This window comes from Mastomys coucha, unplaced genomic scaffold, assembly GCF_008632895.1.
Source record: "Mastomys coucha isolate ucsf_1 unplaced genomic scaffold, UCSF_Mcou_1 pScaffold20, whole genome shotgun sequence".
Taxonomy (NCBI): domain Eukaryota; kingdom Metazoa; phylum Chordata; class Mammalia; order Rodentia; family Muridae; genus Mastomys; species Mastomys coucha.
The window spans coordinates 136,505,189-136,517,750 of NW_022196903.1; the positions used below are offsets into that span (position 1 = coordinate 136,505,189).

At 45.0% G+C, this 12,562-nt stretch overlaps 1 protein-coding gene and 1 long non-coding RNA gene across 4 annotated transcripts; one reads left to right on the top strand and one right to left on the bottom strand.

Moving 5' to 3' along the window:
• Positions 1-4,667: 4,667 nt before the first annotated feature.
• Kcnj8 (potassium inwardly rectifying channel subfamily J member 8) lies at positions 4,668-11,965 on the bottom strand. Of its 3 annotated transcripts, none has more exons than XM_031383811.1 (3): positions 11,497-11,965; positions 10,244-10,686; positions 4,668-6,529 (listed from the first exon to the last, which is right to left on the bottom strand). In XM_031383811.1, exons 2-3 carry the CDS (start codon positions 10,615-10,617, stop codon positions 5,629-5,631), a joined length of 1,275 nt encoding a protein of 424 aa, XP_031239671.1. In that variant the 5' UTR covers positions 10,618-10,686; positions 11,497-11,965; the 3' UTR covers positions 4,668-5,628. The 3 variants fall into 3 exon arrangements, with proteins under 3 accessions (XP_031239671.1, XP_031239670.1, XP_031239672.1); XM_031383810.1 differs by having other exon boundaries at positions 10,244-10,691; XM_031383812.1 differs by lacking the exon at positions 11,497-11,965 and adding an exon at positions 10,813-10,906 and having other exon boundaries at positions 10,244-10,691.
• Positions 8,994-10,792, top strand: LOC116099766. The gene is made up of 2 exons (XR_004122371.1): positions 8,994-9,120; positions 10,262-10,792. It is a non-coding gene; the product is annotated as an uncharacterized LOC116099766 (long non-coding RNA).
• Positions 11,966-12,562: the final 597 nt, after the last annotated feature.

Consider the following 12,562-nt stretch of genomic DNA (forward strand, 5'->3'; position numbering starts at 1 on the left):
CTCTAAAGACATCAAGTATTTGACACTGGAGAAAGGCCATCATTTTCAGGAATGGCAGCCAGGGCCTTTCTAGCTGGACTCCGATGTGGCTTCCTGGGTTCATTTCCCAGCTTCATATTAACTGAGGACCAATCTGTCTGTCTATATTATCTATATTGATAGAGATAGAAGGATGTAGCATAAATGATAGAGATATGTAAGTGATATAGTTATATATAGATTATGGTATGTATGTAGATATAGATAATATGGAGAGAGATTGAAATGGAGGGGGGTATCACACTGAGCTGTAAGCTACCGAGGTTAAATTCTCTGCTTTTACCAAACTGCCCTTATGAGCCCTTTCAAATCTCCATCACCCATTTATTGATATTTCATAATCATTTCACTCATAAAGTGAAATCATAAATCATTTCAATCCACCCCCCACTCTTGTCTTCACACTATTTATTATAGCATTGGCTTGAACACTTGGTGACAGGAGGCCCCAAGTCTATTCCCAGTCTCCTTCTTTTGGTTCACAGGTACCTACAGGATTTGCTTTTCTGGGAATGTGACCATTCAGTTATAGACTTGGCACTCTTCATCAGCATTTCCAATGGCCATGTGCCTAATTGTAAATTACAAGACTTTAAACACAAAGCCAATACCAAACTTCCAATTTCTGCTTCCAGGACAATTTTACTGGGGGCTAGAGAGGCAGCTTTGTGGTAAGAACACCAGTGGCTCTTCAGAGTCCATCATTCATGCGGCAGTTCATAGCCACTGAGAACCCCAGCTCCAGGGGATCTGATACCTAAATCTAACCCCTGTGGGTACTGCTCTCATGCACACATGAGACATACACATATGTCGATGCAAAATGCATATAATTAACAGGATATACTCCATCGTGGCAAGGAAGATGTGGCAGGAGCAACAGGAAGTAGTTGGTCAACGCATCCACAGTTAGCAAGCAGAGCGCAGACAGGAGGTGGGATCATGCATCCACAGTTAGCAAGCAGAGGGCAGACAGGAAGTGGGATCATGCTCTCAGACCTCAAGACTGACTTCTTTTGACTCACTTCCTCCTACCGGCTCTACTTTCTAAATGTTCCACACCTTCCAGCCCCGGCTCGGGTCCCAGAATTCAAACACATAAGCCCGTGGTGGACATTTCATATCCAAGCCACCATGATGAGGTAACAAAAAAGAAACTACGATACGCCATTATTGAGGCAAGTGATGAGCATGTTGTGTTCATTGTGTAACACCCGCATTGTTTTGCTCGTTTGTACTTTTCTGACAAAAGGTTAAAAAGAGGAAAAAGCAAAAGCTTCTCCTGAAGACATTCAATTGTTTTTAATGATTCCCAAAAGGAATCCAACTACAAGAGAGGTTTACACTGGCTAATCACATGGATTTTGTCATTCGAGTGGTAGATGTGTTAAGTGTTGGTTTCCTTGCTTACTGAACGATTGCTCCTAGAGCTCAAGAGAACAGCTCAGCAGTTAAGTGTTCGCTGCTCTTACAGAGGACCTGAGTTCAGTTCCCAGGGCTCACATGGGGGGCTCTCAAAAGTCCATAACGCCAGTTCCAGGGCTCTTAAGACCTCCTCTGGCCTCCTTGGGAACAACATACATACTGTGAGTCTGAAGCCAGCAAAGTGAGTCCCAGGCCAGCATAGGCCACACACACACACACACACACACACACACACACCACCCACAAAAACCCCTGCCCCAAAGAACAGAAAGATGAGTGTGACTGAAAATGTTCATGAACAGATGTAGTGTTTTATGGAGCTTGGAAAGGATTTTCATTTTCATCTTGAGAAAAGGGGAAAACCATACGGGTCTTTTAAGAAGAGTTATAGTGTGAGGTAACCAGACCCAAAAGGACATGCATAGTATGTACTCACTTATAAGTGGATATTAACCATAAAATACAGGATACCCATGCTACAATCCACAGACCCCCAAATGCTAAATAACAAGGAGGGCCCAAGAGAGGATGCCTGACTCTTACTCAGAAGGGGAAATAAAATTGTCAGTAGAGTGGATAGATGGAGGGAACTGGGTAGGAGAAAGGTTGGAGCAGAGAATGGGGAGGGGATCCGATGTATGAAAAGTGGTTGAGAGGGGGCCTGAAGAGTGAACAGAAACCTGTGGCTGGCAGGGCCAGGGTGGGGAGGGCATCTCTAGGATGTGTCAGAAACCTAGAATGGGGAAGGCTCTACGGTGGCTGTAGCTGAGACTCCTAGCTCAGCTGGGGGGGATATGAAGCCTGGAGTGGCCACCTCCTGCAGCCAGGGCAGACTCCTAGTGGAGGGATAAAAATGCCAATCTACCCACAAAGCCTTTGACTCAAAATTTGTCCTGCCTACAAGAAGTGCACGGACAAAGATGGAGCAGAGACTGAGGGAATGGCTAACCAATGACTGCTCTAGCTTGAGACCTATTCCATGGGCAAGAACCTATCCCTGACACTATTAATGATGTTTTGCAATACTTGCAAACAGGAGCCTAGCATAAATGTCTTTTGAGAGGCTGTACCAAGAGCTGACTGAAACACATACAGAGACCCACAATCAAACATTAGACAGAAATTAGGGAAGTTTTTTGGAAACATTAGGAGGGGGATTGAGGATAGGGACTCTACAAGAAGACTAGCAGTGTCAGGTAACCTGGACTCTTAGGGGTTCCCAGACACTGAACCACCAAAGAACATAAATGGGCTGGGCCTACCTCGTCCCACACACACATGTAGCAGAAGTACATAGCTTGATCCTCACGAGGGTCCCCTAACAACTGGAATGGGAGCTATCCCTGTTGCCTGCCTGTGGATCCTGTTGCCCTAACTTGGCTGCCTTGTCTGACCTCAGTGAGAGAGTGTGTGCCTAGTCCTGCAGTGACTTGATGTGTCAGGGTGGGGTGCTACAGAGGGGGGTCTCCCCATTATCAGAGAAGGGGGAAAAGGGTAGGGGTGGAGCTATATAAGGAGGGATTGGGAGATAGGGGGATCTGCAATCTGGATGTAAGGTGAATAAATACATAGAAAAAGGGAAGAGTTATAGTAACATGAAGATTTAAGTGGAAGGAAAACTTTAAATATTGAATATAAAATAATAGCTAAACTTAATATAGAAGTTAAATTATATAAAAGCATGTGTGTATACTCACATACAGAAAAAGAGAGAACAAATGGTGTGTGTGTGTGTGTGTGTGTGTGTGTGTATACTCTCCCATATACAGAGGCTAGAAGGACACCCTTGAGTGTGGTGTGTTTCTCAGGCAGGCACCATCCCCTTTGAGTGTGGTGTGTTTCTCAGGCAGGCACCATCCCCCTTGAGCGTGGTGTGTTTCTCAGGCAGGCACCATCCCCCTTGAGTGTGGTGTGTTTCTCAGGCAGGCACCATCCCCCTAGTTCTCAAGACAAGGTCTCTCATTGGCCTGGAGTTCATCAAGTAGGTTAGACTCTCTGGCCAGTGAGTCAGATACCTGTCTGTTCCACCTTCCAGGACCCTGGAATTGCAAGAGTGTGTCACCATGCCTGATGCTTTCTGGTCTTCATTCCATGTTCTCAACCTCTCTACAGAGTAACCCATCACAGTCTATGATGTTCTAGTTGCCTAAAATAAAGGGTATTGTTTTCCAAATCACTAATGCAGTGAATATGGTTCAGCAAAAATTGGCCATAGAGTCTTATTAATTCTAAAGGGTTTGCAGATTTTTAGAGGTCATTTTGTGAGCATTTGCTCGATGTGGCTGTCATTCTCTCAATAGCATCACATTCTAAGCCATGGCTTGCCACAGAGAGCCCCATTGGACCCTTCCATTGACTCCCCTATCAATGTGATTACCATTATGATTTTGGTGTCCAGCAGTGACAAGTGACCAGAAGAATTGCCCATGTTCTGTTTGTAGGACATTCTGCGTCTCCAGACTGAGAAATCCTGTATCACACCCTCACTGACTATGTGCAGCATTTCCTACCCTTCGGCCTATGGCCTCCAAGGACCATCTGCTTTTCCTACAGAGCAGGTACACTGTGCATATTTCTGTGGCAGACCTGGCCGCTGCTTGCTGGGTTCTCTTAGCCACCTTGGGATATGAACATGACAAACCTTTCCCAGAACTGATACAGAATCTGCAATTGCTGCTAGACTGTTTTATAAAGACATTTGATTTAGTTACTTCTAAAGAAATGTCTCAGTCTTTCAACAATTGTCAGACCCACATCATGGGCACCCTGTGGGAAGCAGGCCTTACTGGAGCACAAAGGAGATGCTCTGGATAGATTTACTAGTGAATGGCATAGAAGCTGTGAAGCCGACATCAAGCCTGACTTCCAAATATTGGCCTGGACGACTGGAGAACTGGAGAGAAGGAGTGTTTGAGTGGGAATTAAACATTGTGTGGAGTTGTTTTTCTTGTTCACTGTTTTTCTTTTGGGGGTGGAGTGGTCCAGGCTGGCCTCAGACTCTATGTGTAGCTGAGATTCACCTGAACTTACGACCCTCTTCCTCACCCTCTCAGGCTAGGATTACAGGTGATGCATCAGCATGCTCGGTTTATGCTGTGAGGTGCTGGAAAGCAAACCCAAGGCTTTGTAAGTGCTCACTAAGCACTTCACCAGCCGAGCTACACGCCTCCACCTGGAAGCACTGGCTTCAAAAGACACAGTAGTAGGTTTTGAGTATTTTATTAAACAGGCAGGCAGAGCTTCAAGTACTTGTTTGATCTGCGAGTCCAGAGTTCCAAGTCAGACATTTGTTAGGAATAACTAACTTAAGCCAGCATGTGCTATTAACTTGGTGAGAATCATGAGTCTTTCAAGGTTAGATTTGAACCTATTCATGATGACCCATACAGTTCAATGGCTCATATAAGAAATAAATTCAAGCTCCAAGCTCTGAATAAAAGGCTATCCAGCTGCCTAGCTTCCATGGTTTACCACATCACACACTGTGTTAACCAAGGACGTCTCTTTACTCTGCCCTTACTTGAGGATGCAGGAGCTAGGGGTGATGAAACTGGGCTTTGGTAGAATATCTCCTCTCTGCTAACTGACAGATGCTCAAACATGCAAGCCAACTGACCCCAACTGCAGAGATTTCTGGGGAGAAAACAGAGTTTTAACATGAGAGGAGAGTCAAAGATAAAGAGTTCAGGCTTCCATGACATCTCAAACTCAGAAAGACATGCTAAAGAATGCTTCAAACCAAAATTCAAATAAACTGCAAAGGAAAGAGAAACCTGCAGTTGTCTCTGACCACAGATCTGAGCAGAGATCTTAGAAGGTGGTATCATCACTATGTGACTCCATGCCTCTAGAAATGTCTAAAAGTGTCACTGTGGCATGTGGCAAGTGTCCATGTGGGAAGCAAGTGTGAGCCATGAGCCCCCTGCTTTGTGTGTTATTCTTTATTAATACAGGAAGTTTAATGTCTCAAATATGAATATTTCTCAGTGCATTAAGATATGAATACTGTGATCCAACCCTGAATTGGTGATGAGTCCAATATTTTGATCATCGGGGCTCAATGAACTGTCTCTGGATTGTCAGTCATCAGGGTTCAGTGAGTGACTATCCTAGAGCTGTCAGTCAACAGGACTCAACAAGTGACTGTCGAGGGTCATCCTGCCCTCATGATTCTGAGAGACACTGGTTTCCTTCTGGAGTCATGAACTGCACCTTGGGCACCATGAGGGAAGAGTTATTCCTCCGGATGGAGTTGCTTCTCCTCATGGAGTTGTTTCTTCTCATGGAGTTGCGCTTCCTCAGAGAATTCTGGTGCGACAATTCACTCTTTTGGAGGGTCTGAATCAGGATGGACGGCTTCTCATCCAGCTCCCGGGCACTGCATCTTGGCGCAGCCACTCTCACAGTATTACCAAATTTAGAATAGTCCACAGAGTACACGCCCTCCTCCTCAGTCACAATTGACACGAAGCGGTGTCCCCACTGGATCTCCTCTGCAATGTAGGAGGTCCGCGCTTGCGTGGTGATGCCTGTGGTTTCCACCACACCCTCGAGAATCACTATGACCTCCAGGTCTTGATTGGCAAGGTCAGTTGCTGAGATATCATACAGGGGGCTACGCTTATCAATCACGTGGCAGATGATCAAAGGGGCCACTAGGAAGATATTATTGCTCTCGATGGGATTATCAACAGGAATGTCCTGCTGATGAATAGGCACCACCTCCCCTTCTGGCGTCGTGGTTTTCTTGACCACCTGGATGCGCACCGAGGCGCTAATGATCATGCTCTTCCTCAGGTCACCCACCCGGAACATGAAGCACAGCTTGCCATTGCGGACCGCAATCACAGCATGGCGGCTGAAAATCAGCGTCTCTGCCCTTCTGTGGGCCTGCGCCGTTTTCATGAAGATGCAGCCCAACATGACTGCGTTGATGATCAGACCCACAATGTTCTGCAGAATCAAAACTGTGATGGCCAGAGGGCATTCCTCAGTCATCATTCTCCCTCCAAATCCAATGGTCACTTGAACCTCAATGGAGAAGAGAAACGCAGAAGTGAATGACCTGTAAGGAACGAAATCAGAAATCATGCCAGGTCAGCGTGTGCGTGGGTGAAAAGCGCCCAGAGGAGCCATGCTTGCCACTACAGCCTAGTGATCCAGGAAAGACTAATTTTAAATACAAGCATCCTCCCTGCTCCTCTCTCCCTCCCTCCTCCCTCCCACCACCTCCTGATGCCCTCCCTCTTCCTTTTCCGTTTTACCTATGTACGTATCTCCAGATCTGGGGACACAATTTCACTAATGTTTCCTAGATCATATACTGTGAGAAGACATTCATAAAATAAACAACTAAATATAAATTGTAGCTATATATCATTTTTACCAAAGCCTAACTTAGTTCCTGGAATTTTCTACCTGGTCAGTGTTTGTTATTTGTCACCTACTTGTGTTTGAGAGACTGGAGTCATGTGGAAGTTACTGAGTAATAGCTCAATGTTTTATTATTTAGAGCTTCTAGAATTATAGTCATTATCCAGTAATTGATTGTCCTGTTTATCAAATTTAGTACTGTGGTAAAAGATGGTATAAAACACATCATCCAGAAAACATGAGGAGAGTTTTTTTCCATTTGGAGAAGAGAAGTTTTTTGTTGGTTATCTTGTTTTCCATGTGACCCAGACTACTTGGAAACTATTAGAGGAGTTTCAATTGCTGGCTAGCAAATGACTCTGTTAAGACTATGTATATGTAATGACTACAACCGTGCGTCCTGTCAGATCTGGCCTGACGTTCTCAAGGGAGTAAGGGGAATGAGTCAACCAGTGTCAGGATTTTTTTTGGGGGGGGGAAGGTCTTTTCCTGGTTGCAAATCCCCTCCCCATCTTAGTGAATAGACAGGGGTTTGGAGGGCTCCTCCTGGACCTGAGTAAGTCTCAGAAAGTCTCCTGGGCAATTCTGCTAATTTCTGGCTGAGAAGAATCATAATTTGTTATTAGCAAATTCTTCGCCTGCCTGTATACCCAGTAGTACCATGGCTTCTTCTCATCCCCTATTCCCAACACTCACCCCAATTCCACACTTCTTTAACTTCATAGGAGAGAAACCATATGTTACAGTCTGTCAAAATATCATTGATGAATGCCAGGCACAATGAGCAAACAAAACATTTGAACTTTGAGCACTCAATACGCACACTTTGCATTTGGTGCTTCGGCAGGAAGCCAGGAGAGTGAGTCTATACACATCTATCAGCTTTCAAGTGCGGGTAGGAAAGGAGCCTTTTATCTCTGTTGTGGCTAAAAGAGTTTGTGCAAAATTATAAGAACTGACGTCTGCCCTACCTACACACTCCGAGATATGTGGCATGGGCTGAAAATATCACAGAGAGTAGAAATGGATCTCAGAAGAGGGGGCACATATAACACTGAGCTTTAATAACGGTTTGTATGTTAGAGGAGAATCCAATGTCTGTCCATGGCTTGGGAGATGGTTCATGTACTGGGTTTTGTATTGTTTATTTTAAAATGGAATTCAATTTCTCCATCCAGTATAAGAGCCAATCTTGTCTGGACACCTGTCTTGCTAAACAATCTCAAGTGAAAAAAAAAAAAAGCCTTTCATAAAGCAGGGCTGAAGGCGGGGCATCATTTGAATAATAATGAGAAAAGTAACATAGTTTCTATTTTGCAACTCACTTGGAAAGTCATCTGCACAAAAGAGAAAGTGAGCTACCCTAAAGTGAGAGCTATCAAGGGATGTTGGAAATACTGGTGGACCACCACTGAGAACAAGGTGAGCCACCCTAAAGTGAGAGCTACCAAGGGATGTTGGAAATACTGGTGGCCACCACTGAGAACAAGGTGAGCCACCCTAAAGTGAGAGCTACCAAGGGATGTTGGAAATACTGGTGGCCACCACTGAGAAAAAGGTGCTTCCAAATTTGATGACTTGCCTGGCACTGAATTTATAAAAGGATTAGAAATGCAAACAATTAGAATTATTGCACATCTTTAAAGTTCTCTAGGAAGAAAGTAAGTTTTAAGTATGCTAAGGAGTGAGATGTAAAAGCTGGCACTGTTATGTTGAGAACAATCCCCATTGCTTCCCTGGAGTGCTGACTACACCACACCTTTGCTTCCCTGGAGTGCTGACTACACCATTCTCGTGGCTCAACACCCTTAGCAAAGCATCTAGGAATGAAAGTTCTTCCGAGTATCCTCTTTGGATAAGAAGTAACAAGACGCAGATTTTAGGAACCAGTGAATGCTATAAAATTCTCTTCCTAGAAGACATCCTAGGAAGAGTAATCTCTTATGATGACATTTATTTAAATTTACTGAGTTATTTTTCATGAATAGTGACAATAGGTCATCTTGAGTAAAGTTAGTTTATTTTCAAGGTTGTCATTTTCATTTTTCCTACTTCTCTTGGTCAGGACCTCTTTCTTTCCTGTTTACTGGAAACTTGTTTGAATATGAACACCCTCACCAGCCACGTCAATGACAGTAGGTTGCTGAGAGACACAATATTACAATAACATATTAACTTCAAATCTCTGAAATGCTTCTGAAGTGTTTAGACACAAAGCGGACTTTGTTCTCTGTGTTCCTGATTGTCTGCTCACCTGGGCTTCTTATTCATTTTGTCCTTGAGGTAAGAGCTTGAGAAAAGAAAATCCTATCTGCCCAGTGGTAAAGCCGTGGATCAGTCAAGTACATTGCTCTCTTGCAAAATCTGAGCTGGAATTTGTATGTGGTCTAAGGTGACCTCTTTCCTTGGCATGCTGGCCTGGGAATTACTTGGCCAAGTGGAAGAGTGAGTGAGATCGGGAGAAGCTTTGTTCCCAGCTATGCCATGCTCCTGGCTATGCCATGCTTCTCTGCTTTTACAGGATTCAGGACCACTGAGAGTCTTATTCTGTACTGTATATTGTAGATGACGCTTCTTCAGTCTCTCTGCCTTAGGAATTGTGTGAATTTGGAATATGATTCAGAAAATTCCCTGGAAAATTTTCCAGGAGTATTACTGTTTTATTTTATTTATATCATTTTCACAATTGATATAAATTATGTCTCCACCCAAAGAAACAAATTAATAAGTTTGCCCCATTGCAATGTTTGGGGCCTCATGAGAATACAAAAGAGAGCTATGGAAACCAAATGCACGTTAGCTGTCTTTGAAACATCCCTAAATGCAGTCAAATCTAGGGAACCTAAGAGCTGTCTTGTGCACTTGCTGTTACTCAACTCTTTTTGTGAAAACCTGCGCTAATTTTCACTACAACTGTCTCTCTTCTAAATTTTAGAATAAGCTTTAATTTTTTTAATCTAAAACAATCTGTCAGATATGCTAAAGTAACCTTGATAAATAAGGGCTTTTACTTATTTCAATTATTTTATTTTTAGTGTATTTTAAAATTAAGACTGATTTATAGAAATATTTCTTGCATTTGCACAATGCTTTTGATTGGCTGGAGATATTTTCTTGTGCACATTGATCATCTTTGTGGTGAAAACGAACTGCGCTTTTTGGGAGTCAGGAATTCTTTGAATGCATCCAAGGTTAGCACAAAGAAGCTGTCACACGTTCTCAGAAAACTACCCATAAAACTACATTTACAAAGACATTAATGTGCTAGCCTCAACCCTGCACCCCATATTTTCTTTTTCTTTCTGAACTGTCCAAAGAAAACCCTTTATTTCACAATTGACTAGATGAAAGAGCTTTTTATTTTTACATTGCTTGTAACCGCTGCCTCGCTCCATTTCATTCTTACCTGACATTGGTTACACAGACAGCGGACTCCAGGCCACTCTTCTCCATGGCGCTTTTCTCCATGTAAGCATAGATGTCCCCGTGGGCGAAGGCCACTAGCCACCACATGATAGCGAAGAGCAGCCAGCTGCAGAGGAAGGACATGGTGAAGATGACCAGCGTGTGACGCCACTTCAGGTCTACCAAGGTGGTGAAGATGTCCTGCAGGAAGCGACCTTGCTCTCGGATGTTCTTGTGTGCCAAGTTGCAGGCTCCGCTCTTGGCGATGAAGCGGGCTTTGGGGAGGCGGTCGCGGATGCGCGGCTTGCGCAGGTTCTCTGCTGCGATGCGCGCCAGCACATACTCCTCCGGGATGATGCTTTTCCTGGCCAACATCTTTCTTTCACCATAGCCCGCCTATGCACCTGCCCGAACCTGTGGCTCCTTTCCTCCACACGCGTCCTCCTAGACTAGAGAAATGCTTATTAAAAACTGTCAACCTCATTTCCTTTTCTCAGGTATTTATACAAAGGGATGCCGTTTTACACACATATTTAATTAAAGATGTGATCAATACAAATGAGAACCTACTTTTTGTCTGAGATCTGGGATCCCAGAGAAAACTTTTGATCAGAAAACCAGATGAATCTTCTGAATCTTCTCTCTCTCTCTCTCTCTCTCTCTCTCTCTCTCTCTCTCTCTCTCTCTCTCTCTCTCCTCCCTGCGCACTCTTGGAAATAACCTCAATAAGCAAATCTTTAAGCATTTTCTGTATATACAGAATTCTCTTGTGTCTCAGGATTAGTCAGGGCAAGGATACCTATAAAAAGCCTGAGGAAGAAAATTAGAGCCAGCTGGGTTCACCATCTACTTGCTATCTACTTGCTAAACTATTTAGATAAAGTAGCAAGGTTAAAAGATGGAGGGATTCTTATTTTTAGGAGCAGCAAAGAAACTGCCTCATTAAGAAAATCTTAACTGTAATTAACAAGGCGCCAAACAAAGCTTTGCCGAACTTGAAAATGATTGACATTAAATTGGAAGGATCTACGAGATGCGTTTTAAAAGGCAGCCCAGCCTCCCCTCCCCTCCCTCTGGACCTATATCATGCTATATACTGTAAACTAATTTGCGACGTGGGGATCAGAGCTACTGCTGAGGTCTGCGGTGGATTTGCAGGGCTTGATCTGGGCTGGGTACACCTTGGCTGTTTGGCTTTGGGCCGGGCTGTAGCCGGCTTCCCCTGTTCTCCCCGGGAGGCGCGTTGCAACTTACAGGCTCGGGGTTGCACGCCCGGCAGTGGCTGGAGCTCCGCACAGGGCGGGCTGGTCCCTGGCTCTCGCATCCCGGGAGCAGGGGCCTCCCGAAGTGCAGATCCGGGGGATGTTGGTCCTTCAGAACTGAGTTAAAACTCTAGAAGGTGCGATCCATAGTGGACGCGGGGAGGAGGGCTAGAGAATGAGGGTTGGGTTTGCTTTTTCTCCTCCTGCTGCTGGGCTATGGGGAGGGCGGGGTAGGAGCTGGGGGTAAAGATGCTAGTGGCCGTGCTCCACCAAGTTCCTCAGCCGCCTAGCTGGGGCCAGACCTCCGAGCGAGTCGGGAAAAGTGGAGGCGGAGGCCAGTCCGGGGGAGGCAGGGAGCCGGCCAGAAGGGAGGGACCACCGGGGGAGGAGGCACCAGCCGAGCCAGCTCGGTTCCCAGTAGCCCGGACTCTGCTGCCAGACCGGCACACACGTCTTTAAAAGGCTCGCTGCTCAGAGAACTTTCTGAGCCCAAGATCACTGACGCAAAGAGATTTTAATTTATTATTATTTTTTTTTAAAGTGTAACTTGCGCGCGGGGCGGGGGGCGGGGATCACTGGGTTACTTCAGATGAAATAAAACCAGATGGAGAGAGTGTAGGTGTTTTGGGTGGGGTGATCGCGGGGTTCCTGACCTGAGCTGAGCTTGTAGATCTATCCACGTTAGACTATAGAGGGGTGGGAGGGCCGAAATCCTTTCGAATAATGATTTTACCAACTAAGACCAGTTTTCAGGAACTTAAAGACGCACAAAAGAGACAAAACGGAAAACAAAAATAGAGACTAACAACAAAAACACCATCAACTGTCTCTCCCAATAAAGAAATTTTACACCCAGCAGAACGGCTGTCTAAGGGCCAGCACCACACCTGCCCTCCGGGCGGGCATGCGCAGTCAAACTCCGTTTTGACTTGTGGCCTCAGGCCTCTCCCTCCAGTCTAGATCATCAAAATGATAAGGCCGCTCCATTTGCACACAAGAAAGATTATACAGTAAATGTCTTTCTATAGCTTTTGAGAAGGAGCCGGGGCGGGGGGGGG

Coding starts and splice junctions, on each gene's coding strand:
- Kcnj8 (XM_031383811.1), bottom strand. CDS start 10,617: ATGTTGGCCAGGAAAAGCATCATCCCGGAGGAGTATGTGCTGGCGCGC. Junction 6,530..10,243: donor GTCTGTGTAACCAATGTCAG/GTAAGAATGAAA, acceptor CGTTCCTTACAG/GTCATTCACTTCTGCGTTTC.